At 45.0% G+C, this 26304-nt stretch overlaps 1 protein-coding gene across 2 annotated transcripts; it reads left to right on the top strand.

Moving 5' to 3' along the window:
* The first annotated feature begins 51 nt into the window (after nt 1-51).
* On the top strand, nt 52-15162 carry LOC142856592 (cytochrome P450 4F4). Of its 2 annotated transcripts, none has more exons than XM_075984230.1 (13): nt 52-253; nt 438-636; nt 2347-2491; nt 4076-4129; nt 4219-4346; nt 6188-6309; nt 8485-8755; nt 10568-10634; nt 10811-10940; nt 13670-13803; nt 13891-13955; nt 14099-14181; nt 14558-15162. In XM_075984230.1, exons 2-13 carry the CDS (start codon nt 439-441, stop codon nt 14727-14729), a joined length of 1569 nt encoding a protein of 522 aa, XP_075840345.1. In that variant the 5' UTR covers nt 52-253; nt 438; the 3' UTR covers nt 14730-15162. The 2 variants fall into 2 exon arrangements, with proteins under 2 accessions (XP_075840345.1, XP_075840346.1); XM_075984231.1 differs by having other exon boundaries at nt 92-286.
* Nucleotides 15163-26304: the final 11142 nt, after the last annotated feature.

Here is a 26304-nt window from a genome sequence, read left to right as displayed (position 1 = left end):
AAGGATTGGCTGACACAGCTGAGCCCAGCCTCCCATCACCTCCTCCAGGGCAGAAGCCAGGAATAAAACTAGCTTTAGAGGAGGGTGAAAAAGTCTGGGAAACAGGCTGTTCCTGAGAGGAGGTGCCAGGCCAAGGGAGGCAGAGTTGTAGGGTCCTGTACTGGGTTAGAGAGAGCTCTGAGCCTGACTATTTATCTCTAGTTAGCCAGCTGTCTTGAGACCCAAAAGCCACAGTGACTCTGTCCACTTCCAGGTAACAGCCCCGGGCAGCCTCACTATGATTCAGGTATTTGGGAACTCTTGTCTCTCCTCTTCTTACTGCCTCTCTCCTCCCCATGGACCGCTCCTCCTACCGACAGCCCCCACTCTGTCCACTATCCTTGAGGGCCCCATACCGCTTCTGAGCCTCTGAATCTCTCTGTCCATCCTCCTTACAGGATGCCACAGTTGGACCTGTCCTGGCTGGGATTGAGCCTGGAGGCAGTCTCACCACGGCTGCTTGTGATGCTCATCGGAACTTCCTGGCTCTTGGCCCGTGTCCTGGCTCAGATCTATACCTACTATGGCACATATCGTCATCTTCGTGGTTTCCCTCAGCCCCCAAAACGGAATTGGTTCTTGGGTCACCTGGGCATGGTGAGTGTGGCAGCAGATTGTGGCTCTCCTATTTAGGAGTGAATGCATTAGGAATGGGGCTGAGGGAGACAGTAGCCCCGAGTCCACCAATATCCTTCCCTAGCTTTTCGCTTATTCCGTCTTCCACCCTGAGTTAGCTCTAGATTAATTTCTGCTGTCTTTCTTACACTGGTGTACACTGAGGGGTTTCCAGGGTGAGTCACACCGAGTGAGGACCCCTGTGTTCCCCCATTGTCTGCTGGGGAACTTGAGACCTCCTGAGAAGCCCTGTTCAAGGTCAGTGACATTTTTTCTGTCAGTCCATCTCTGGTTTTCAGTGTTTTTCTGGGAATGGTCTTTGGTATCACTCTCCCACCACACATAGAATAAGAGAGCTATGGGCTGTCTTCCTGCCTCCTGTTCCTGAAGCCCCCCTCCCCTCTTTTTTTTAACTCTTTTTTTTTTTTCGAGACAGGGTTTCTCTGTAGCTTTTTTGGTTCCTGTCCTGGAACTAGCTCTTGTAGACCAGGCTGGCCTCGAACTCACAGAGATCCGCCTGCGTCTGCCTCCCGAGCGCTGGGATTAAAGGCGTGCGCCACCACCGCCCGGCCCTTCCCTCTTTTTTAAAGCTTGCAATTCTCCCCTAAGATGAATCCATGAGTCATGCTGCCCTAGCAGGACAAGAGTCACCCACTTGCCCTTTCACACACCTTCCTTTGAGACCCACCCCTTGAACTTTGACCAAGTCTATCCTCTCCTTTGGATGACTTGGTCTCGGCTGCTTCATTGCAAATAGCAAAGCTCACAACATCCATCCATCCGTACAAAATACTATGCATGGGAATTCTTCAGGTCATTATGATCTTATAGGACCATAGTCACACACGTATGCAGTGTGTCAGTGATAAGAACATCATTACGCAGCACATGATTTTATTCATATATTTACATAAGTATATATATTTAATTGGATATATAGACAAATACATAATAGATATATAAGCTCTATACAACACATTATGTATATCATTAAATAATGTATTATATATATCCACATGAGGGTGAGGGCAGAAAGAAGGTACATTATGGTATGGTCACTGGCTTATATAATTATGGATTCTGAGCATGCTAAAATGTGCCATCGGCAAAGTGGAGGACTGGGAAGTCAGGCTGTATTTAATTCAATCTGATGCCAAAGGTTTGACATCCTTTGTGCGGGGATTCTTAGGGGAGGAGTGATCCTGTGGAATGGGTTAGAGTGCAAAGGTCAAGGATCTGGACTCTTAAGTCTGGGGGCAGAAGAAGATGGGTACCCAAGTCTGGAGATGGGAGTGAATTTTCCCTTTCTCTATCTATTGCTCTATACCAGTGGTTCTTAATCAGAAGGATCAAGACCATTTGGGGGGTGGTCACAGATTAGACATTCTGCATATCAGATATTTACATTACAAATCATAACAGCAATAAAAATAATTTTATGATTGGAGGACACCACAACATGAAGAACTGTATGAGAGGCTTGCAGCATGAGGAAGGTTGAGAGCCACTGCTCTATAGGTTCTTCAATGGAATGGATGGTGCTGCCCACCATGTGAGACTACTGATGAAAATACCCCATGCCTTCTGGAAATGCCATCATGTGGTTTCAGCTTTCTGAGCATCTCATAGGCATAATTCACTTGACCCCCGACCAAACATCCCAGGAGGTGACTGCTCCTATCTTGCTTATAGGTCCCACCCACCGAGCAGGGTCTAAAGGAGGTGACTAAGCTGGTGGCCACCTATCCCCAGGGCTTCAGGACATGGATGGGTCCCATCCTCCCGCTCATCACTCTGTGCCACCCTGACATCATTCGATCTGTCCTCAGTGCCTCAGGTACTTGGGGAAAACTGGTAGTGGTGTGGCTGTGGGGAATGGAAGGTTTCTAGTCTCCACATTCATGCTTCTGTGAGATTCCTGAAGCAGCCCAGTCCTTCTTTCTCTTGGATTTCTCTACTTTTCACTGAAGCTGTCAGGAGGAAGCCCAAGAAAGGCTCAGCACAGAGGGTGAGAGTGCTGGGTAGAATTCTCGGGGCTCACTCTGGCCCGCTGCCTTGGTAATTCTTTTATTGGCAAGCTCCATTCAGAGCTAAGAGGAAGGTATCCTGGGCACCCATGGCAAGGTGTGCACCACCGGGGGTGTATGCTACTGGTGAATGGAGTCCTGGCAGGTGGTTATCCACATCTTCCATCAAACCTCAAAGGGGCTCCTGTTTTCTGATCCAGGTGAACATTGAACCAGCCTGTTTGCCCACTGCTAAGGTCTCTGTGCTGCCTCCAGCAGTTACACATTCCTGGGGTGCAGGCAGAGGGAATGCCTCATGGGTATTTCAGTATGAAGCTTGACTGATGTGTCCATCTCCTGATTATACCAGGTGCAGCAGCTCTTTTTGTTGCTGTTGTTATTACAACTTAAATGAGCAAAGATTGGTTTCAATTGTGGTTCTGAGTCCATCATGATAAAAGAGAAATGGACATATTATCATGGGTAGGTAGATGGAGGAAAGCGAAGAGGAGGGAACTCAATTCAATATGTTCTCAAGGGTTTACTTCAGTGACCTTTTTCCAGCTAATCTCCACTTCCTAAAACTTTTAGAATCTTCCAAAATAGAGGCAGCATCTGAGGACTAAATCTTTCAAAACATGACCTGGTTGGGGTGTTTCATACTGTCCCAGGTATCAACCAAGTGTAATCATGACTATGGCTCTATCTGGGGCTCACAGAGAGCTGTGGACACTTGCAGAACATCTGTTTCTTGCCTGAGAAGTTGTTTAAAATTATCTTTCTCTCTTTCTTCAGCAAAGGATACCAAAATACCAAGTGTTTGGGAGGTTATTTGGCATTTATTACCTAGAGTCCCACCGGCATAGAAATATGACTGAGATTTCTTGTTTGAGGCAGGTCTGATGTCTGAATGCACCACACCAATGCCATATCTGTGAAAATATTGTGACTATTTTAAACTCTTGTCTGGGACCTGCCTATGGGGCATACTGAGATGTATCAGACCATTTCTGTCCATTTAGTAGTAGATAGGATCATTAGGGCAGGTCATGTGTGTGTCGGCCATGTTAGCCCATGTTACCCCATATATGCCCATGACACATATCTGTGTCAGGAGATGTCACAGCACTCAGTGATGGACAGCTGTGTCAGGTCTGTAGACTGTTGTGCTACACTTGACGGGCAAACATGGTAGACTATGTTGAAGCCAAGTGAAGGGATCCTGAGGTGAGTTGAGGCTGTCTCACCTTGTATCCTGTTTTCTTCCTCTCTTCTCTGTTTCCGATGTCCATTTCTCTAACTCTGACCTGCTGGGTTTCGGGCAAACATGCACACACCTCAGTGAGGTGCCCACACGCTCTGCAAGTTCATGTCTTAGCCTCTCCATGGCCCCTGATCATTCTTTTCTATGTCAGTTGCAGTTGCCCCAAAGGAAGTAATCTTCTACACCTTCCTGAAGCCCTGGCTGGGTAAGTAGCTGTAGATGAAGGGCCTAGGGACATCCTTGGAGGTGGGTGGGGACATGCCATCATTGCTCATTGCCATGCTGCCCTCCCAGGGGATGGGCTCTTGGTGAGTGCTGGTGACAAGTGGAGCCGCCACCGTCGTATGCTGACCCCCGCCTTCCATTTCAACATCCTGAAGCCCTATGTGAAGATTTTCAATGACAGCACCAACATCATGCATGTGAGTCCCCAGAACCCAGCTTCTCTGGAAGAAGGGACTTGGCCTCAGATAGATCTGGTCTGTACTCTACAAGGTAATACTGCGGCCATGTTTTATTGTATTTGTCTCTCCATGTTGTGTCCAAGATGATACTATAGAGCTGTATCTTCCCGCATGGTGAGTGCTTACAGAGTTAGTTTCTATTTTTATCAGATAGTTGCCCTGAAAACTAAATACGATTTTATGAGAACTATATAGAAACTGCCAATAAGGAGCAAGGAACTACCACACACACCAGTTTGCAAGCAATGAGGTCTGATATTGCCAGTAGAGATGTAGGTCAGGGGATTGGTTCTTCTGGACAGGGTTTAGGTCATTTGTGGCATATGAGCTGTGGCTCAGCTTGTCTGATACCAGCATAACTCTCTGATTTGGAGACTTGACCATCTTCAAGATAATTTAGCGTGGTCTCATCAGGGCAGACTGGACTCTGGTCTCTAAGGTTCTCTCTCTCCAGAAGCATGTTGGGCTTGCTTCTATGGCACACGTTTCCACAGAAGAGAAGCTGGAAGTCACTTGAAGCTTGGATTACATTAAAGTGATAGCTCCTTTGCTTCTCCTAGATTATAATAGTTAAGTCATAAATCTAACGCAAAAGCAAAGGGTGATAGAATAGGCTCAACTTTGTAATGGACATTGCTGAAAACTCACATTACACTGGGTTGAGGAACAAAATAGGCACAGGGGCGAGTGTCAAATAAAGAGCCAACAGTTTTCTTTTCTACTTGCTTGCTGGTTGCTCATCTTGTTGGCCACACAAGATTCCTTGTTTAAATACAAAAGATAGCCAGTTACTCATTGTGCATCTTCCTAGCGTCTGTTCTTTCTTGAAAGCATCTAAATGCCATAGGGGCATCACAGGTGGGCTTCAACAGATGCAACCCATGACCTACATGCCAAGTTGAAGCAAGCCTGATATTTGCCCATGGAGAATATCACTGGATCGCTCAAGGGTTTCTGCAAGTATATATGAAATAGTCCACGTTAAGAACATTGGAATGAGCCTGGGAGTGGTGACACATGCCTTTAATCCCAGCATGTGGGAGACAGAGACAGGCAGAGCTCTGTGAATTTGAGGCCAGCATGCTCTAAGCAGTGAGTTCCAGGACAGCCAGGGCTACACAGAGAAACCCTGTCTTGAAAAGTCAAAAAGGAAAAATAATATTGGGATGGTTTATGTTAGGAATACTTAGTAAGGATACGTAGAAAACAATGGAAGTCTGCCATACTTAACATAGAGATAGCTTTGAGCCTGACTTATTATACTCAAGATAAGGAATAATACCATTTATTGCATTTATAGCACTTCTGGAGCTGATGGTCATGATCTAATTCCATAATTTATGCCACAAATTAAATTTTTATCAAACCTGTAAGATAGAGGCTGCATTTTCCTCATTAGGGTGAACCTGAGGTTTGGAAGGATAAAGGAACTTGTCCCACTATGCCCAGATAGTAAGTGATCTATAAATAGTGGCTCGTGGGCTCCATCGTGGTTTATCAGACACAGTCAGATCAACTTCTTGCTGAAGACATGGCATGTGAAACAGAGGGCAATGAGCTGACTGAGGGTGCACAGAGCATGGGCATCAGAGATGAGGCTTAAATTCTCACCTCCTGCTCCTCAGGCTTGGGTCTTCCTCTCCAATGTAACAGTTTCACCACAGCCTGGTTATCCCTGGGGTCAATGTCTGGAGCAGAAACCTGGGAGTCTGATCTGGGGTATCCATTCCTGTGGCTGTGGTTGGGCAGAGTCTCAAGGAGCTGAACCCCGATTATGATACTGTTTCTTTTCTGTAAAGGCTAAGTGGAAGTGCCTGGCCTCAGGTGGCAGTGCCCGTCTGGATATGTTTGAGAACATCAGCCTCATGACCTTGGACAGTCTGCAGAAATGTGTCTTCAGCTTTGATAGCAACTGCCAAGAGTGAGTTCTCCCATTCGCCTGAGAACATAGACCTAAGGGAGGAGGTGTGAGAGCTATGGCTAGCAGTGGGAGAAGAGGGGACTCCCTGGAAGGCATGATTTAGAACAAGATTCAGGGATGCAGATCATGTAAATCTGGCATGGAGGAGGCACCTTAGACATGAGATTGGTAGGTTGGCACTGGATTAGATACTTTCCTCATTGCTGCAACAAAATAGCTGATAGAAGCAATTTAAGGAAGAGTTTATTTCAGGTCACTTTGAGGGAAGCTCCATCACGGCAAGGAAAGCAGGGCAGCAGGCTGGCTACACTGTGTCTGCAGTCAGGAAGCAAAGCTTGTGCTCAACTAGTTTTCTCCTTTCCGTGTGGTCTGAAACCTGCTCCCCATTGTATATATGAAAACGGGCGGAGAGAAGCCATTCCATATCCTGAATGCTATGCTATCTTGAAATTGTCCTCACTCTAAAGGTCTAACACCTTTTGTCACCCACACAAGTTCTTAGGACATGGGTAGAAAGAAGCCAAATTTGTTGCCAGAAAAGTAGCAAGAATGGAATCTATTCTAGCTTCCACAGAGTCTCCCCCTTCATGAAAACCCCACATGATCTAGGTCTCCATTGTCTGTATTTTTTTTCACATTCTGATCTACCAAACTCCTATCAGAATTTTCCTTTAAGTTCCCCTTACAGAATTTAAGGGCTTTTCTGGCTCAGCATTTCAAATTCTTCTATATTCCTTCTACAGAACAAGTTTCAAAGGCCTAAGAATCACATGTTCAGGGTTTTTATAGTTATGACCCCACTTCTGGTACCAATTTGTACATTACTTGTGTTTCTTGTTTATACAACAAAAATTAAAGAAGGAAGGCTTTGTTTTGGGTTGAAGTTGAGGGGAAGTCCATCACTGTAGGGAACTTACTGGGGTAGGAGTGTGGGGGTGATAGGCACATGGCATCCACAGTCAGGAAGCAGAGGGCAGTGAATGGTTACACTAACTAGCTTTCTCCTTTTGGTGTCTTCTGAAAGCCCAGCCATGACACAGTGCTGCCCTTATTAAGACGAGTATTCCCACCTCAATTAAGCCAATCTAGAGAATCCAGGTGTGCTCAGAAATTTGTCTACAAGGTAATTCTAGATCTTTTCAAGTCAACAATCAGTATACACCAATATAGGAGCTAAACTATAAGGATACAAAAGCCAGACAAAGGTGGAAGCTTTCTCCTATACTTTCTACCAAGGGTATTTGTATTTGTAGTCACTTCTGTTATGGTGACAACATTTCTGAGGGTATTGACTTAATCAGAAGATGGACTTATTTTTGACTCGTAGTTTCATAGACTTTTGTTGATGTTTCTTTTTTTTTTTTCATTTTGTTTATTTGAGGCAGGGTTTCTCTGTGTAACAATCCTGAAACTTGCTTTGCAGACCAAGCTGACCTTGAACTCACAGAGACCTGCCTCTGCCTCCCAAGTGCTGGGATTAAAGGTGTGTGCCACCACCACCTGGCCTCTGTTGTTTTGGTGGGAGCATGTGTTAGAAAAAGTGTTTGTTTCATGGCAGTTGGGAAGGAGAGAGAGAGAGAGAGAGAGAGAGAGAGAGAGAGAGAGAGAGAGAGATATCAGGTCCTAACATCCTCTCCAAGGCACAATTATAATGGCCTAGCCAGCTTCTATTAAGTCCTATTTCTTAATGGTTCTGCCATTTTCTAACAGCCACAGAGACGACCATTTGTGAAACAGCCCCGAACCACAGTAAATGGACATGATCATATCAGAGTTTTGTAGACACTGACTGTCTTGTAGAAACAAGGTGAAATTGTCACCGAAAGCAGAAGCCCTGTAGGAGACTGGAAGAAAATAAGGTCTTAACTAGTGGAAAGTACTGGGAAGCAGGTTGGTCAGAACTAGATCTAGGGTCAGAGAGAAATGAGAGGCATGATGTCTGTGCTGCACTCCAGATGCCTTGAGACATGGAGGCTCATGAGGATGGGATGCAGAGAGATAAGAGACTTTATAGTCAAATTTTATGACTAATGGCAGGCATGTATTTGTGTGGCCACCTGTTTCTGATGACTGAATATCTTGTTGGCAAGTAATTCGCATTTGTAGTTGAGAGATGCTTCTTGGGCTCCAGTTGGGTTGAGTTGTGTTTCTTCTCTTCATGCTCTACTCATACAGAAAGTCCAGTGAATATATTTCTGCCATCTTGGAACTCAGTGCTTTAGTGTCCAAACGGTACCAGCAGTTGCTTCTGCACGTAGACTCACTTTATCAGCTCACCCCTAATGGGATGCGCTTCCGTAAGGCCTGCCGCCTGGTGCACGACTTCACAGACTCTGTCATCCAGGATAGGCGACGCACTCTTCCCAGTAAGGATAGTGATGATGTCCTCAAGGCCAAGGCCAAGTCCAAGACTTTGGATTTCATTGATGTGCTGCTGCTGACCAAGGTGGGTTCTCAAGAGGTGAAATGGAGTTGTTTAAACTTAATTCATTGAACATGATGGTGCACATCTTTAATTCCAGCACTCCAGAGGTAGTGGCAGGAAGAGTTTGAGGCCAGCCTGGTCTATATATTGAATTCCAAGGCCAGCCAAGTCTACATGGTGAAACCCTATATCAAAATAATTATTAAATTGTTAAATCATTAAATAGCTATCTTTTTGTTTTTTGGCGTAAGTTTTAGATAGAGTCTCACTAAACAGCCCTGACTAACCTCAATCTCATGTTCTTCCTTCCCTCACCTTGCACTTTCTGGAATCACAGATGTGTGCCACATCACTTAGATCTAGTTAGCATTTTTAGAGGTCAGTCTCACTGTGTTGCTAGTGAATGGATCCTCCTATCCCAACTTTCCAAGTCATGGGGCTACGTGTATTTGTTACATCCTGGCTTTAAGTGGTAGGATGAATGATGGAGTCAAATATGGGATTGGAATAAAAAGACATTTCAGATTTGAGGCTTGATGTAGAGATACCTAGCGGCCATGGAAGGCATGTGAGGAAAATAGGTGCAATCTAGAAAGAGATATTATAGAGATAAAATCAGTATCCAGTCAGCATATGCCTGCCAGATCTGAAACTGAAGGACGTAAGACTTCACTCTCTTTGTAACTTAATGTGTGGTTGTGAATCATATTCAAGTCTGTATGTATGCCTAGAACTGTGCACCTACATGGCCAGGGCAGCCCATCTGTTATCCTCACTAATACCAGAAGCCAGATTAGGATTTTAAGAATGGCTTCCTATCTGCAGCTCCTCCCTTCTCAGGTGATGTCATGATTTTACATCAGGTGTGTCCAGAAGATTTTACACCCCAGGAGGAAAGCCCATACATTACGAATCTTGCAAGTTTCACAGCAGAGTTGGCACATCTGTGCCTTCTTTGTTTCAGGGAATATGAACAGATGCAAAAGGAGAGAGGTGAAAGGGGAGAAGGACATGGAGAGAAGAAGAGGAGGGAGTGTGTAGGGAAGAATTAATGTTGAGAGGGTAAGAGAATACGAGACAAATAAGCATGAGGGGACATTTTAAATTAATTTTTGAGTGTGCAAACTAACTCGTTTCATTACAGCATTTTCATGAACATATAATTTTGCACTTTGAGGGAGGACTTTATTCTGTAATGTAAGCAAGTTTTCTCCAATCACAGGTAAATTCTACAGGTATGTAATACTAAGATCCTCCAGAGGAGATAAGATAAATTTTCTGCGTGTAACACCCAAGAATGAAACAAGCAAGTACAGTAGGAATTGAATGCAGGATAAAAGTGGCCAGGGGAAGGAAACATATGAAAACTATTTGAAAGTGAAAAGAAAAAGAGGAGAAGTCCAGTTAGTGGTCATATGTAAGGAGACGTCATCTGTCAGTTCAACCCTTTCTGTTGAGGGGTAACATTGCCCCTGCTGACGACAAGTATGGAAGGGTTGACAGAGAGAGTTCTACTCCCTCCTAGGAGAAGATGCAGTGTCTTGAGGGTAATGTTTTTTCTCCAGTTTCAAAGGAATGCTGTCGTGCAATCATCCTATATGCAAGGTTACATAGAGAAATTGTGATCTAGCCAGTAGTAACCAATTTCAAAAACAAACAAGAAAGAGCACAGTCAAGAACTGTCCCTGGGGTCTGAGGAACTGTGATGATGATCAAGAGAGGCACAGAGGTGCAGTGGGCTTGGTATATGGATCTTCAAGAGCTGTCTCGGGTTAGACGTAGATTCAGAACTGCTGTGATCTGCTGTGATCTGGAGTCTGGCCTTGTCTCCAGGATGAAGATGGAAAGCAGCTGTCAGATGAGGACATCAGAGCAGAGGCTGACACCTTCATGTTTGAGGGTGAGGGTCCCAGTGTGGGACTATAGAGGGAGCAGTAGTCTTCATTTCGGGAACATTGAATGGACCCTAAAATCTCACAATCATCTGTCTTCCCTTTTTCTTATCCTACCTGGCTGCTGCCCACTTTGTGGTGTTGAAGTGACTCTGAGACCCAAGCCCACCTATCTGCCCCTCAGGCCATGACACCACAGCCAGTGGGCTCTCCTGGATCCTGTACAACCTGGCGAGGCACCCAGAATACCAGGAGCGCTGCCGGCAGGAGGTGCAGGAGCTGCTGAAGAACCGCGAGTCTACAGAGATTGAGTGGTGAGCATATTAATATATTAATGCGTCCTTCTTCTGGCTCCACTCCTCGGGAGGCAGAGGGGCTCTTTTGCTGATTCTTCCATTATTTAATGGTGAGAACAGTGCCCACCTCACTAAAAAGAAGAAGTTTTGTGCTTTGAGACAGAAGGATTTTAACTTCTAAGAGAATTACTGACAATACAGTAGTGTGTAAGGGCAGATGATGTCACTTATCAGAAAATCAATGTATGTAAACTCTCCCTCCTCTTTCCCCCTGTCTCATATAACATGCTTCATTGTCTTACCTCTCTGTCTGTCTGCTCTTCTGTTCCCTATTTCCTGCAATGTCGTGGCCCGTGAGGGTCCAACATAAATTCCCTAATTCCTCAAACCGGCTGGAACGGAGTCGCGAGGAAAAGAACCGACACAGCTTACACCGTCATCATGGAAAATGGCCAGATTTGCCGTTTATTGTCCAAACCTTTTATATACCCACACCAAATTGAGCGGGGAAGGGGGAAAACACATTATGCCATTCCTTAGGCAGCCAAGTGCCTGGGCCCAAATCACATCCGCATCTAGCAGTCAGGTAGGCCCTGAATTAGCATCTCTATAAGACATCCTTCCAAATTACAAAGGAAAGAAGCACCAAATATCTGAGCTCTTAAGTCATCAGCTTCAGTCAAACATCTCTTCTCAGGTAATCCACATCTTAACAAAAGAAGCTAGGAGCAGGCATCCTGGCCTGTGTTAGGGGCAGAGACAGCTTGTCTGCAGAGCTACGTGGTCAGCTCGGACCAGGCTAATGGCTTTTGTGTCATATCGAAATATGGGCCCACACTGCAAGAATAGGAATTCATAAGGGACACATGGGGGCAAAAGTCATCGTCAGTGCTCTGTGGAATCTGTTGCATCATTCACGCTTCCACTCAGCAAATCCTCCCATAATGCCTTCTCATGACAACTTTATGAGCAGCTATCCTGTGCTAAGGACGCAGCTGAAGGAAATGCTGTCAGGAGCTCTAAGCCTGACTGGAGTACAGTCCTGCATCAGGGCACTCCCGGGACACACTGGCAGCTGTGAGATTTAGAGGAAGAGAAGCGAGGCTGGGTTAAAGGATCTGTTTCGATCTAGAACCCTTAGTGGAAAGGAGGAGATAGCCAGTTGGGACTCGGGTACAGTGAAGAGAAGCAGAGGTGGTGGGAAAGGGTAGAGACAAGAGGAGTGGTGCTGTGTGACTTTTCTTGGGAAGATGTGAGCAAAAGTCTATTTGTCTCCTGGACAACAGATCAAATAAATGATTCTATGAAAAACCAATTTAGTGAAACAAGGAGTTTATTAGAATGTCTCACATCGGGGCTGGAGAGATGGCTCAGTGGTTGAGAGCGCTGGCTGCTCTTCCAGGAGTCCTGAGTTCGATTCCCAGCGACCGCATGGTGGCTGACAACCATCTGTACTGAGATCTGGCGCCCTCCTCTGGCGTGCGGACATACATGGAGGCAGAATGTTGTATACATAATAAATAAATAAATAAATCTTTAAAAAAGAAAAAGAAAAAAAAGAATGTCTCACATCAGCTTGAGTGAGGGGTTATTTTCAGCTGAAAACCCCACCCTAATGTGGATGAGGACTCAAAAAAGCTGCATCCCCGGAGCTCTCTGTCCAGCAGTTATTACTTTTTACTTAACCTTGAGGATCGTTTAGGTTTCAGGAATTTCCTAAGACTTGTGAGTTGTTCATACCTTGAGCCTGAGAAGTTTTGTGTACGACCTGAGTCTTTTGGAGCTCCCCCTGGGGTGGAATGTCTTAGTTTGGACAAATTTGTTACACAACAAGGGGGAGAGGATTGGAAAGAGAAGGGGAATAGAAAAAAAGGAGAAATAGCAAAGATAGGGTTGTGAGAAAAGCATAGGGAGAGTGTAAGAGAAAGAAGGAAGTGAGGTGGGGATAGGGAGGAGGGGGAACGGGAAAAAGAAGTTGGAGAATGAAAGGAGGGAGGGAGGGAGGAGAAAGGGAAGAAATGAAAAGAGAGAGGACGGAGAGCTTGCCTGTGAAGGAGCAGAGTGGAACAGAGAAAAAAGAAGACAGTGTGGATACAAGGATGTGAGCGGGGAGGGAGAGACTCAAACAGAGGCAGCAGAGCAGAGAGAGAAAGGAGATAAAGAGCAAGCACCGCCAGGCAGTGGTGGCGCTGCCTTCAGTCCCAGCATTCTGGAGGCAGAGGCAGGTGGATCTGTGACTTTGAGGCCAGCCTGGTCTACAGATTGACTTCCAGGACAGCCAAGAAAAAAAAAAGGCAAACATGATATCTGTGTTGTCTCTTAGTTCTTTGATTTTGGCCTTACCAAAGGAAAATTTCTTTTTAAAAGGCATTTTTGAGTTCCTTTTTTATGGTAGACATTTGTACATGTTTACTTCAGAAAAAGTTTCTAACCGGGCGGTGGTGGCGCACGCCTTTAATCCCAGCACTTGGGAGGCAGAGGCAGGCGGATCTCTGTGAGATCGAGACCAGCCTGGTCTACAAGAGCTAGTTCCAGGACAGGCTCCAAAGCCACAGAGAAACCCTGTCTCGAAAAACCAAAAAAAAAAAAAAAGTTTCTAAAGATACCTGGCTAAATTCTATCCACTACTTTTCTAAGTCTCTTCTTTTCATGGGGATAGTTTAAGACTGTGGGGAAAGGTTACGCGGGCAACACAGGGGCTGGCAGCCTCTGTTTCACTCCTGGTAATTGTGTGTTGGCTTCCTCAGGGACGACCTGGCCCAGCTGCCCTTCCTGACCATGTGCATCAAGGAGAGTCTGCGGCTGCATCCTCCGGTTACAGTCATCTCCCGCCGCTGCACCCAGGACGTTGGTCTCCCAGATGGCCGGGTCATCCCTAAAGGTGCCACGGGACAGGGAAGGAGGGACCTGGGCACACAGTAAAGTTTATCCAGAAACTGTCTAACCCCATGGCACTACTTCACCACAGGTGTCATCTGCATGATCAGTATTTTCGGGACCCACCACAACCCAACTGTGTGGCCTGACCCTGAGGTGCTGCAACCGCCCTTCCCCATTCTTTTTCTCCACAATGATCCCAGCAGAAGGAGCAGGTTTTAGCTGGGGAAATCAGAACTTCCCTTCCCTACCACACTCAGGACTCTGTGCTTGGAGATGCCATTTATTGTCTCTTTCAGGTCTATGACCCCTTCCGCTTTGATCCAGAGAACATCAAGGACAGATCACCTCTGGCTTTTATTCCCTTCTCCGCTGGGCCCAGGTGAGGCCAGAGGGCTTGAGGTGATGGGGCAAAGGTTTAGGAAAGATGGAGAAGATGGAAATTTGGGACAGTCAGGATCTAGGTCTCGTCCCTGCATCGTCGCAGGTTAAGCAAAGATGTGCAGTGTCAGGGTTGGGAAGGTCCAGGAACCACAGCCCTGTGCTCACACGCCACCCAGCTGATAGTTTCAGCTGGCCTCTGAGTCTGACTGAGGTTCACGGGATACAGAATGTAGATGTAGACGAGAAATCCCGAATATGTTAGTTCCCCTTGGGTGCCCCTCCAGCTGGCTGACCAGGTACCTAGGTCAGGTTTCAGTGATAGCTGGGTCCTGAATGAGATCAGGATACAAAGTTCCCACCTCGCCCTGCTGCAGGAACTGCATAGGACAGACTTTCGCCATGAATGAGATGAAGGTGGCGCTGGCGCTCACACTGCTGCGCTTCCGCGTCCTGCCCGACGACCAAGAGCCGCGCAGGCAGCCGGAGCTGATCCTGCGCGCGGAGGGCGGGCTGTGGTTGCGGGTGGAGCCATTGAGCCCACAGTGACCACTAAGCTTGGATGGATCATCCCACCCATCCACCTACCTCTGTAGATCCCAAAATAAAAAGAGCAGTCGCCTGTGCTGGAGGCTCTCCGAATACCAGCAGGAGGCGCTGGAGGACAACAGGGAACCAACAGTTGGGGTCTGGGGGAGGGATGGGGCTGAGAAGTCCTTGGGCCAAGACCACTGACTTCCTCTGGCTGTTCACAGGCCCCGCATTGTCCTCCAGCCTAGCAGGACTTACTCTCTTGAACAATAGACAGCTAAGGGGAAGTGTCTGGGCAGGATGGAGGCCAGTCTCGAGCTCAGAAAACCTTTTAAACTGAGGTACATTCCCATCGCCTTGACCTCCATTCTACTCCCCAAATTTCTCTCGTTCTGGGATTCTGCAGTGTGTGGAAACTACATTTCTCGGTTTATTAAACCTAACAAGTCAAGCATTTGTTGTCGGGTTTTCTTTTCTTTTCCTTTTCTTTTTTCTTTTGTGTCTGTCTGTAGTGTGTGTGTGTGTGCATGTGTGTGTGTGTGTGTGTGTGTGCGTGTACCAGTACCATAAGATGAAGGCAGGCTGATTTATTGGTCTTCCGAATGCTCAAGTCTTTAATTGAAGAATTTTAGTGTAGGCGTTGCATTTGGGGGAGGTTTATCCTCTTACTACACTGTCTTTTCATACCACAGATTAATAACCTCACTTCAGTACTGCAGCTCTCCTGAGGTACTTGTTATTGCCTTTCTTCTGCTCACATAACCCTTACTACTCACAGCAGCTGGAGAGAACAGAAAGCACAGACATTTCTAAGATATAGATGTTTAAGCAGAGTGTAGGATATATATATATTTTTTTCCTAGAACACCTTCAATAACTCAAAGGACAGTAGGCAGAGCCTCACTTGGGATCCTCACAGTGGCAATGCCATGTCTGTTTTTTGGTATTGATTTCCTTTAATGATTCATTGAGCTTTATTGGGATTGCTTTAGTGAACATGGATATGAATTCATTTATCAGAGCATGGGTAAGTAATCATTGACTACACTATTGGAGAAAACGACCCCCCCCCATTCCTCTCTGTTCTTGCATGCTGTGTACTGCAAAATTTAGTATAGGGATCACAGTTGTCCTTGATCCCTAATCTGATTATTGTAGTAATGCCTGGCTACTAATTGTGGAGGCCCAAAAATGTGAGCCTATTTCCACCTTGTCCGATGGTCAGAGAGTTGGAGGTTGCTCTAAGTGGTTGACAAGTATAGTTGCACCTGCCAACTCAGGATGTAATTACATGATTCCTTTGACATTAAGATAGCTCTTCCAGGTAGTCAATGCCACCCTCACAGGTGGTCAGGATATGAGAGTGCACTTCTGCTCCTTCTTTTGTAATGATGAGGTCACCTGGGGAGTGGTTGCCTTCAGGATACATTGTCTAAAGCAGATTCACTGCCTAAACAATAGAATGGTAATGATTTGATGTCTCAAAGTGTTAAAGCGATTGACTGAGTTGTCCTTTGTATCATGTTAATAAAGTTTTTTGTTAAGACCTTCCCATTCCCTGTTTACATTGGGTATAAAAGCTATGGAAACCATATTTTCTTCATCCATTCTTGAGCCTAGGCAGTTTGGATGCTCAACTTACTAGACCTGGATGGAGATGGGGGTTCCTTGGACTTCCCACAGGGCAGGGAACCCTGATTGCTCTTCGGGCTGAGGAGGGGGGGACTTAATTGGGGGAGAGGGAGGGAAATGGGAGGCGGTGGCCGGGAAGAGACAGAAATCTTTAATAAATAAATAAATTAGAATAAAAAAAAGAAAAAAAAGCTATGGAAAAATAAACGCAGATGATTTCAGGATTCACTGGAATGCCCTCCCAGTACTTTCTTTGGTTTTTGTCTTATTATTTTCACATGTGTCTTAATATTATTTACTAATATTTTTTTATTTTTTAATACATTTTTATTGATATTTAATGAGCTCTACATTTTTCTCTGCTCCCCTCCTTGCCTCTCCCTTTCCCCATTTAATCTTCCCCCAAGGTCCCCATGCTCCCAATTTACTCAGGAGATCTTGTCTTTTTCTACTTTCTACTTCCCATGTAGATTAGATCTATGTGAGTCTCTCTTAGTGTCCTCACTGTTGTCTAAGTTCTCTGGGATTGTGATTTGTAGGCTGGCTTCCTCTGCTTTATGTTTAAAAACTACCTATGAGTGAGTACATGTGATAATTGTCTTTCTGTGTCTGGGTTACCTCATTCAAAATAATGTTTTCTAGCTCCATCCATTTTCCTGCAAAATTCAAGATGTCGTTATTTTTTTCTGCTGTGTAGTACTCCATTGTGTAAATGTACCACATTTTCCTTATCTTTACTAATATTTCTAAAACCTCATACCCCTACCCTGGCAAGAGATATGTTTGTTGAGGCCAGTCCATGACAATTGATCCATGTTTAAGTAGTTGAATATAACTCAGAGTGTGTCTTGATACTAAAGTGTTTGCCAAAGAGTTCCATCCCTAACACCACACAATAAAAGCATGAACAAAAATACTTCTCAGCTGGGTCACAGTTTAAACACAAAAGCCCCAGGAGACTCCAGCTGAGATGATGCCCTGGCATTCATGTGCCAGCAGTTACAATGCTCTGTAAGAACCTGCCATCTCTAACCTTGCTTAGAAACTTTCCGTGCCCATCAGGCAAAGCCCCTGGGCTTCTGTCCTGGAGGACACATTAGAACAAAGTTCAATTATTTTCACTGGCTTTAAATAGTCAGATGGGACATCTTCTTACAGACTCCCAAACTTCCTTTCCATAACAGTCCCCAGGAAACCAATTCCAAGTTTTGCCAGGGCTCCCAGCAGGGGGATTTTTAGTGGCACCTGGGGACTCATTAAAAGTTGACAGACAATTCCAGTCTCCACTTCATTTGCTCAAATTACAGAGCCTCTGAGGACCAGTCACAGAGATGAAGACAACCGAGGCTGATGCATACACAGCCCCAGGTTAAGATGGAGAAACCATGCTACCCACACCAGAGCAATGATGGTTACCCAGGTGGTTTTTCTGCTTAGTTTCCAGCCTAAACTTGAGAGTCTATTTATCAAGGAAGACCTACAGTTAAGTACTGGAGGTGGCCCTCTGTTTCCCCAGGACACAAAAGTTACAGAGTCAACTGTTACAGACAGTACTGTGACACTCTGCCTTGCAGAGTATGACCTCATGAGCAACCCATGTTCCTGGCATTCAGGGTTGTCCTGCAGGTCTCTGATACCCCTTCTTCCACTGTAGTGCTCAACACATTGTCATGTGAATAACTCATCCAGCAATGTCCCCTATCCCACTAAACTCACAACCCCAAAAGGACAGGGACATAGTGAGCTCCTTCAAAGGTGTGTGATGTGGGATTCCCCTTTTTATGCTGTGAATAAATTTTATTATCATTGGTTAATAAAGAAGTTGTTTTGAACTATGGCAGGTCAGAATATAGCTAGGCAGGAAAACTAAACGGAATGCGGGGAGAAAGAAGGCAGAGTCAGGCAAATGCCATATAGCCACCCAAGAAGGAAAATGCAAGGTAACAAACCACGGGCCTCATGGTAAAATATAAAATAATAGAATGGATTAACTTAAGATGTGCTAGCTAGGGCTGGAGAAATGGCTCAGCGGTTAAGAGCATTGCCTGCTCTTCCAAAGGTCCTGAGTTCAATTCCCAGCAACCACATGGTGGCTCACAACCATCTGTAATGAGGTCTGGTGTTCTCTTCTGGCCTGCAGGCATACAAGCAGACAGAATACTGTATAAATAATAAATAAATAAATATTAAAAGATGTGCTAGCTAGGAATATGCCTGAGCTGTTAGTCAAAATATATATAATTAATATATTTTTGTGATTGTTTTGGGTCTAGGTGGCCAGGAAACAAAAGGAGTCTCCTTTTACATAATGGAGCCCAATGTTTGGCAACATACATTCTCATAAAGCCTAAGAAAGGTTAGAAAATGCTGCTAGACTCACAAAAATGGGAATCAGTTTGAGCTTCTTGGTAGCCACATATTTTCAGATAGGCTCTGTTTGCTGGTGGTGAGCAGAGAAGCGACTCTTAAGAGAAGGCTTCCTGACTCAGCCTTGGCAGCAAAAACTTCACAGTTCGTACTGGCAGCTCTGGATCATTCGAGAGTTCTTGCTACAGAGCACTTAAATGGGGTATGTGAATAGAGTGGTTTGTTGGTGTCTAGTTTCTTGAGTTTTTTTATGTATTTTGGATATTAACCCTCCATTGGATATAGTGTTAAGGAAAATATTTTTGCATTTTGTAAGCTTTTATTTTGTCTTATTGACAGTGTCCTTTGCCTGGTTTTATGTTGAGGTGATAAATATGGATCTATTTTCATTCTTCTACATACAGACTCCCTGATTTCAAGCTGTACTACAGGGCTATCGTAATCAAAGAACTGCATGATGTTGGCATTAAAAAAAGACGTGTCGATCAATGGAATCAAATCAAAGACCCAGACACAAATTCACACATCTATGGACACCTGTTTTTTTTATATATAAAGAAGTCAGAAATACACAAGGGGGGAGAGCATTTTCAATTAATGGCACTGATCTAACTGGATTCTGTGTGTAGAAGAATGAAAACAGATCTATATTTATTACCCTGCACAAAACTCAAGCTCAAGTGGATCAAAGACCTCAACATATAAACCAGTTACACTCAACCCGATGGAAGAGAAAGTGGGGAATAACCTTGGATGTATTCCACAGGAAACAACTTCCTGGACAGAAAGAACACTAATAGTATAGGCACTGAAGTCAACAATTAATAAAGGGTACAGTACCTCATGAGATTGAAAAGCTTTTATAAGACAAAGGACACTGTTAATAGTACAAACTGGAAGCTTACAGAATGGATATGATTGTTGCCTGGATATTTTCCCAACTGCTATTGTGTTTAAATACACTGGCAATAAACTGCCAGGCATCAGACTTTCTAGGAGTCTAATCCAGCCTGGCAGAGAAAGCTCGGCTGAACTGAGTCTTCATTCTCACCTCTTCTTGGATCATTTTACCTGCCTACCATGACACCTGTGGGGACCCCCTCACATCTTTAATTTTGAAGTGTTCTTTTAATTAATTTTTGTGTTCAATCATGTCCCTATTAGCACACCACCATACATATATGAATGAAAGTTGGAGTACAAGTTGTGAGAGTCTGTTTTCTCCTCCCACCTGTGGACTCCAAGGAGCATATGCAGGTCATAAGTCTTGGCAAGTTCCTTTTTCTGCCAAACCTTTTTTTAAAAGAGGGACTTGTCCTCCTAAAAGGGATTTCACACAGCTCTAATAACTTATCAGACCACCTGACAGAATGAGACGGAAGCCCAGACATTGATGGGTCAATGGTGGAACCATATCTTGATAGGTATGTGCTATAGAACATTCATGTGAGTGTGTAAGTGTACACGCCCAGGCACAACCATTCAGAAGTCAAAACAAGACACTGTCTCCCTCTGACAGGCTCTATCCAGTTACTTGAGACAAAGTCTCTGATCCAGAAGCTTGCTATTTTAACTAGGCTGGCTGGGCCAGTAAGCTTTCAGGATCTGCTTGTATCTGCCTTCTGAGACTGGGATTATGGGCAAATGCAGCCATGCCTAACTTTACGTGGGTCACGGGGATTCAAACTCAAGTCCTCAAGCTTTCAGAATAAGCTCTCCCAACAGTGGTTTTATGGCATTTCCATACATGTGTCCTGATGCTTTGTCCTCATTCCTCCCTCCCGTGAGCTCTTCAGGTTGCTTCTCCTGCTTTCGCTTCCCCAGTGCGAGGAGTACAGGCATGTGGCATCTTGTGAAAGGCCTGTTTGCCCCACCTCTGGACACTTCCGAGACTTGACTAACATGTGCTCCCTCTTTCCACATGTTCAGAGGTAGTCAACACATGAGATGGTGAAACAGAACTCCCACCAATGGAGTGAGACACAGTCAGCATCTGCTTTAGAATAAACACAAAGTGAACTTCCTGCCGCCGCCACCCTGGCCTGTGCTTGCTTTCTGGTTTGAATCAGGATGCATCCTTTTTACAAAAAGAAATTGCCTTGCTGAGTTGCTTTGCTTGTGTGTTTCCTTGTGTGACACTGAGAATATTCTTTTCTAATATGCTTCTGACATACAGGCTCAAGACCCTCGGGCACCACACTCCACAGCTCCTCTGGCATACAAACTCCAACCTAAGTCTGGAATCCCTGCCGTGACCCTAGCAGGTACTGCCCAGGCTGTGGAAACACAGTGATGCCAGCACCCAGGTGCCCTCGAAGACCCCAGTGAGCACTCAGAAAATGACAGGATAGCAGATCCCAGTTCAAAGCAACAAGACCATTGTCTCTGTCTCCAGCAGATCTCCTTCCAAAACACAGTTACATGTTGCAAAATCTAACTGGTCTTAATAAAAGCTCAGAGTCAGATATCGGGCTAAATGTTGAAAGATCAGAGAAGCAGAGCACTCAGCCACTGGAGAGACTTTTTACCTCTACTGAATCCTCAGACCAAATGGGGCATCCTGTGTTTATGACTCTGATTGAATGGCATCCGTATGAAACCTCAGACTGAATCCTGAGCTCCCGTCTCCTCCCACCTTATATCCCTCTCTCTGCCCAGCTATATCACTTCCCTGGCCCTGGCTTTCCAGACCTGACACTTGCTCTTAACACCTGGGGCAATTCCTGCTTCCTCCTCTGCAAAGAAGTGTCACAGGTATGCTCAGGGAGTTCTAGACCCCTGTGTCCATGGCGACAGCACGTGACATCAGAGAGGAAAGACCACATAGGACAGGTGAGGTCACACTGGAGGAGAAGGGAGGGCTGGATGATGCTGGAGAAGGTGATCCTAGGCACCAATACAAGAAAGTGGGCAGCAGCGGAAGACTGGAATCCCTTGACATACCCCGGCTTCTCTCAACCAAGGACGCGCACTTGAAAAACCTGTTGTAGGCAAATGAAATAAAGGAAGGGATGTGACTGGTTCTGGGGTTTGGTAGCAAATGAATGAAAAAATAAAGAAATAAAAAGGAAAGGAAACATGACTGTTCCTAAGTATGGTGGAGGAGAAAGTTTCTTATAGGCATGGGGGAGAGTGCAGCCAGAGGCGGGGACCTCTGAGGGTCCAGAGTGGACAGCAGACTGAGCGTGTGAGGAGAGGGGGAGTGGTAGGGAAAGAGAAGAGAGAGGAACCAGGTGCAGCAGCCAGGAGACCCAAAGGCACAAAGAGAGCAGGGAATCAAAATGGTTGGATTATATAGGGAAGGGCAACCCAGCCCCCTGGACTGGAATGTTCAGGGTAGGCAACAGGGTATGCCAGCCAGGATTAGGACTGAGGGATGCTGGCCAGGTTCACTGTGATATGTTAAATAGACACCTCAGCCATCTGTCCCAGGTTTGAAACCTAACAGTAGGAATTAGGGACAGGTGGATACTGTGTAGATGACTCATAAAAGGTCATATATCTGGGACTGGAGACTTGGCTCAGTGGTTAAAAGCACTGGCTGCTCTTTCGGATGACCCTGGTTCAATTTCCAGCACCCACATGGCAGCTCACAACTGTCTGTAACTGAAGTTCCAGGGAATCCAACACCTTTACACAAACATGCAGGCAGGCAAAACACCAATGCACATGAAAGTAACTAATTAAAAAAAAAGTCACACAGCCCCTTTCCCCTTCCTTTTCTTGGCACTGGGCCCACAGGAAAGATCTGGCACACTCCTGAGCTCCTTTGCATCTTGTTAGACCTGAGGGGGGAAACAGTACCACAACTGTTTGATTAAAGTAAGCTTTATTTAGAGATGCACGAGGAGCTGGCCAGCTGGCTGTCTCTCACATTGCAGAGAGCAGCTTCTCACTGGTTTTGAGCTCGCTTTTACAGGAACAGTTAGGGTTGACAGAAAATAGCCGTGGGAAGAAAGGAGGCAATAAACTTACGTGAAGAATACATTATATGGGCGGGGTGTCATCAAGGTATCTGGAAAGACATTTTCCTATGACAAAGGGGAGTTGTGTATTGCAGGTTCAGGAGTTCAGCCAGGCAAAGGGGTGGCCATACATCATGGGGTCACAGGTTCAGTGTAGGTTGAAAAAGATGCTTTGCAGTATACATAGTATACATTAGGCTTAGGAAACAGAAACCTTTGTAAGGGATGGAAACAATAGCAATGAATACTGTGGCTCTTTTTTTTAATTGCTTTATAAATAATACCATTCAAAATTTCCACTTCCTCCCCTCCTCCCATTTCCCTCCTGCTCACCCACTCCCTCCTCCCCCTTCAGTCCTAAGAGAGGGCAGGGTACCCTGCCCTGTGGGAAGTCCAAGGCCCTCTCCCCTCCATCCAGGCTTAGGAAGGTGTGCATCCAAATAGACTAGGATCTTCAAAAGCCAAATACTGTGGCTCTTTAACAAGAACGTGGCTCCTGTTTTGGTTCCACAAGCTCTCCTCCTTTCTTGTACAGCTCACTGGAAAAGGCTTGAGCGTCTGGAAAGTCGGTGGTTGCCTTCCAGACTCAAGTCCATGCAAGTAACACTATAGCCCCACCTTCAGGAATCTGAAATAAGACTTTTTTTTTACACATAATTTCTCAATCTCTCCATTTTCAACCAAAAAAAAATACAAACACACAAATAAGTGGCATTTGTAGAGACAAAAATTAAAACAAAAATGTTCACACTTTAATGATACTGACTACTTAGCTTAGCCCAATGACTTGTGGAGTCATATACAAAGATTTACAACCTACCTTCCAAATGACACATGGCCCCTGAGCCCAATGTCACTCTCAAGAGAGACAGTGAGTGTTTTGAAATCTAGTTCTCCCCTTCAAATTCAGAACTAACAGGAATGGTCACCTTGCCCTTCTCTCTGGTTTCCTCTGCCTTGCTGAACTGTTAGAGTACAGCCCTAAAGCTAGTCATCAAGGTCTACTTCCTTATTTGGTCACTTCCTCCACCTGAGGCTGACCACCAAGGTCCAGCTCAAAGAACTGAAGTCCAGCAATCAAAAGCCCCTTTTGGCTGCCCTAATTAACATGTCTGATTAAAATTAAACACCTCATCCTAACACGGGTTTCCCTTCTTCCCTTTTTAAACTGACATTTGCCTCATTTGCCTATGGGCCACATGAGTCTCTTTCTATTCAGAGGACAAACATCCTTCCCCGTCTCCCTGGTCCCCTTCCCCCTCATGTTGCTTGAGACAGATATTAGGGGATGAAAGCTGAAAGATCAGAGAAACAGAGCAGCCAGGCACCAGAGATCTTACCTCTATGGCTTTAAGCCCCAAAAGAGAGTGAGCTCCTCTCTCTACCTTGCCTGTTCACTTCTTCTCTCCACCTAGGCAAATCACTTCCTGTCTGTACAGGAAGTATAGATAGGAACTTTCTGTTATGGCTAACTAATGGTTAGCCTCTCTGTTGTTATGATAAAATATTGACTAAAAACTACTCAAGGAAATGCTTTATGTAAGCTTACAGGTTACAGTCTGTGGAAATCGAGGCAGGAGCTCATGACAGAAACCTGGGGATAGGAACTAAAGTGGAGACCATAGAGGAAGGCTGCTTACTGGATTGTTCTCCAGGTTCACATTCAGCTGTGTTTCTTCAGGTTCAGCTGCTTGGCTAGGGGTTGGGACCACCCACAGTGGGCTGGGCCCTCTCACATCAATTATTAATCAAGAAAATGCCTCATAGCATGATCTACAAACCAATCTGATGGTGGCATTTCATCAGTTGAGGTTCCCTTGTCTCAGATAATCCTAGCTTGTGTCAAGTTGACAAAACAAATCAAAACTAACCAGTATATAGAATCACAAGGAAAACCCACACTCATAAGGCCACACATACTAGGACAATGTTTTGGTCTAGGGTGTGAGCAGGATATGTTTTGTCTGAGCAACAGAAAGTTTAACTACAGATGTAGCCTGTGGCCTTCAGCTGGTCTATTCATTTCCTTGTATCATGTTAATGCATCTTTTTTTTATCTTACTCCTACCTCTGAGGGTCAGGGTATCTTCAGCAATTGGAAATTAAACGTGGGTGATTTTAGTATTCACTGGAACTTCCTCCTGGTTCTATTCTATATGTTTCTGTTTTATTATTTTTATTTGCATCTTTGTATTCTTTACTAATATTCCCAAGTCCCAACACCTCTACCCTGGTGAGTGGTAATTTTTTTGAGCCTGGTCCCCAACAGTTTCTTACTGATAAAACTTCTGAAAAGACAAAAAGGCCTTAGAAAAAAAAAAAAAAAACAATGTCCCTAGTCTCTAGCAGACAAATCTATAAGGCTTGAAGACAGACCCCGTAATTTAAGATGTTTAATATAAACCAGTGGCTCTCAACGTTCCTGATGCTGTGACCCTTTAATACAGTTCCTCGTGCTGTGGTGACTCCCAACCATGAAGTTACGTTGTTGCTTCTTCATAACTCTAATTTTGCTACTGTTATGAATTATAATGCAAATGCCTGCATTTTCCTACAGTCTTAGCTGAAAAGGTTGTTGACCCCCATGGCACACAGGTTGAGAGCCTAACTCCTAATGCCATCATGCCTCACCCCAAATAGCCAGTTTCTGTGAGGAAAAATGGTATTATAAAAGATTTATTACTTCAGGAGAGTGAGCGGTCAGTCTCGGTGCAACCCTAATGCAACCCTAACCAGAAAATACAGTTCCTGCCCTGGCTCCTGTGAGCCAGGATAGGTAAGCCAAATAAACCCTTTCTTCCCCAAGTAGTAACCCTAAGCTGGCTTGCCATTGCCACTTCTTATGCACAGCAGGATACAAAGGGAACATAGTTCAGGTTAAATCTATGTTGCAGAGTCCTTTATTGGTTCCTAGAACCAAAAACCCATAGGAAGACTTTGACGGTGCTGGAGGATGCTGTGTACACTAGTACATACTACCCATCTGTGAATCCTGAGAGATACGAAAACAGCAGACCTGCCTGACAAGGTAACCCCACCAGATGGCACAAATGTTATGGGAGTAACTAACCAAACTCTGGATTTAAGATTGGCTCTACAAGACAGAACTCATGCCTGACATGAGACCAAAGCTAGGTGGATCAAAGGCCCATTTTGCTAAATAAATACAGTATTAAGCCAACTCCTAAAAACTTGTTATACTCACAGATTAGTCCGTCTCTCACCCCTTACCATAACTTTCCATACTACATGTCAATTAGCACAGAAATCCACAAGTGATCCAAGGGCAGAGAATAAGAATGGAGTTTTCAGTTCTAAAAGTGATATCTAGGGGTTGGAGAGATGGCTCAGCAGTTAAGAGCACTGGCAGCTCTTTCCAGAGGTCCTGAGTTTAATTCCCAGCAACCACATGATGGCTCACAACCATCTACAGTGGGATCTGATGCCCTCTTCCAGCATAAAGTTCTTCGTGCAGATAGAGCACTCTTATCCATAAAATAAAAAGTAAATCTTTAAAAACAAACAAATATCCGGGCGGTGGTGGCACGTGCCTTTAATCCCAGCACTTGGGAGGCAGAGGCAGGAGGATCTCTGTGAGTTCAAGGCCAGCCTGGTCTACAAGAGCTAGT

This window comes from Microtus pennsylvanicus, chromosome 8 (assembly GCF_037038515.1).
Source record: "Microtus pennsylvanicus isolate mMicPen1 chromosome 8, mMicPen1.hap1, whole genome shotgun sequence".
NCBI classification, from domain to species: Eukaryota; Metazoa; Chordata; class Mammalia; order Rodentia; family Cricetidae; genus Microtus; species Microtus pennsylvanicus.
This window is presented reverse-complemented; position numbering and strand designations above follow the sequence as displayed.

Bases quoted from the DNA above. Each gene is read 5' to 3' on its own strand.
- LOC142856592 (XM_075984230.1), top strand. From the start codon at position 439: ATGCCACAGTTGGACCTGTCCTGGCTGGGATTGAGCCTGGAGGCAGTC. The intron at 10,941-13,669 runs GTGAGCATATTA...TGGCTTCCTCAG, and splicing joins GAGTCTACAGAGATTGAGTG to GGACGACCTGGCCCAGCTGC. The intron at 14,182-14,557 runs GTGAGGCCAGAG...GCCCTGCTGCAG, and splicing joins CCCTTCTCCGCTGGGCCCAG to GAACTGCATAGGACAGACTT.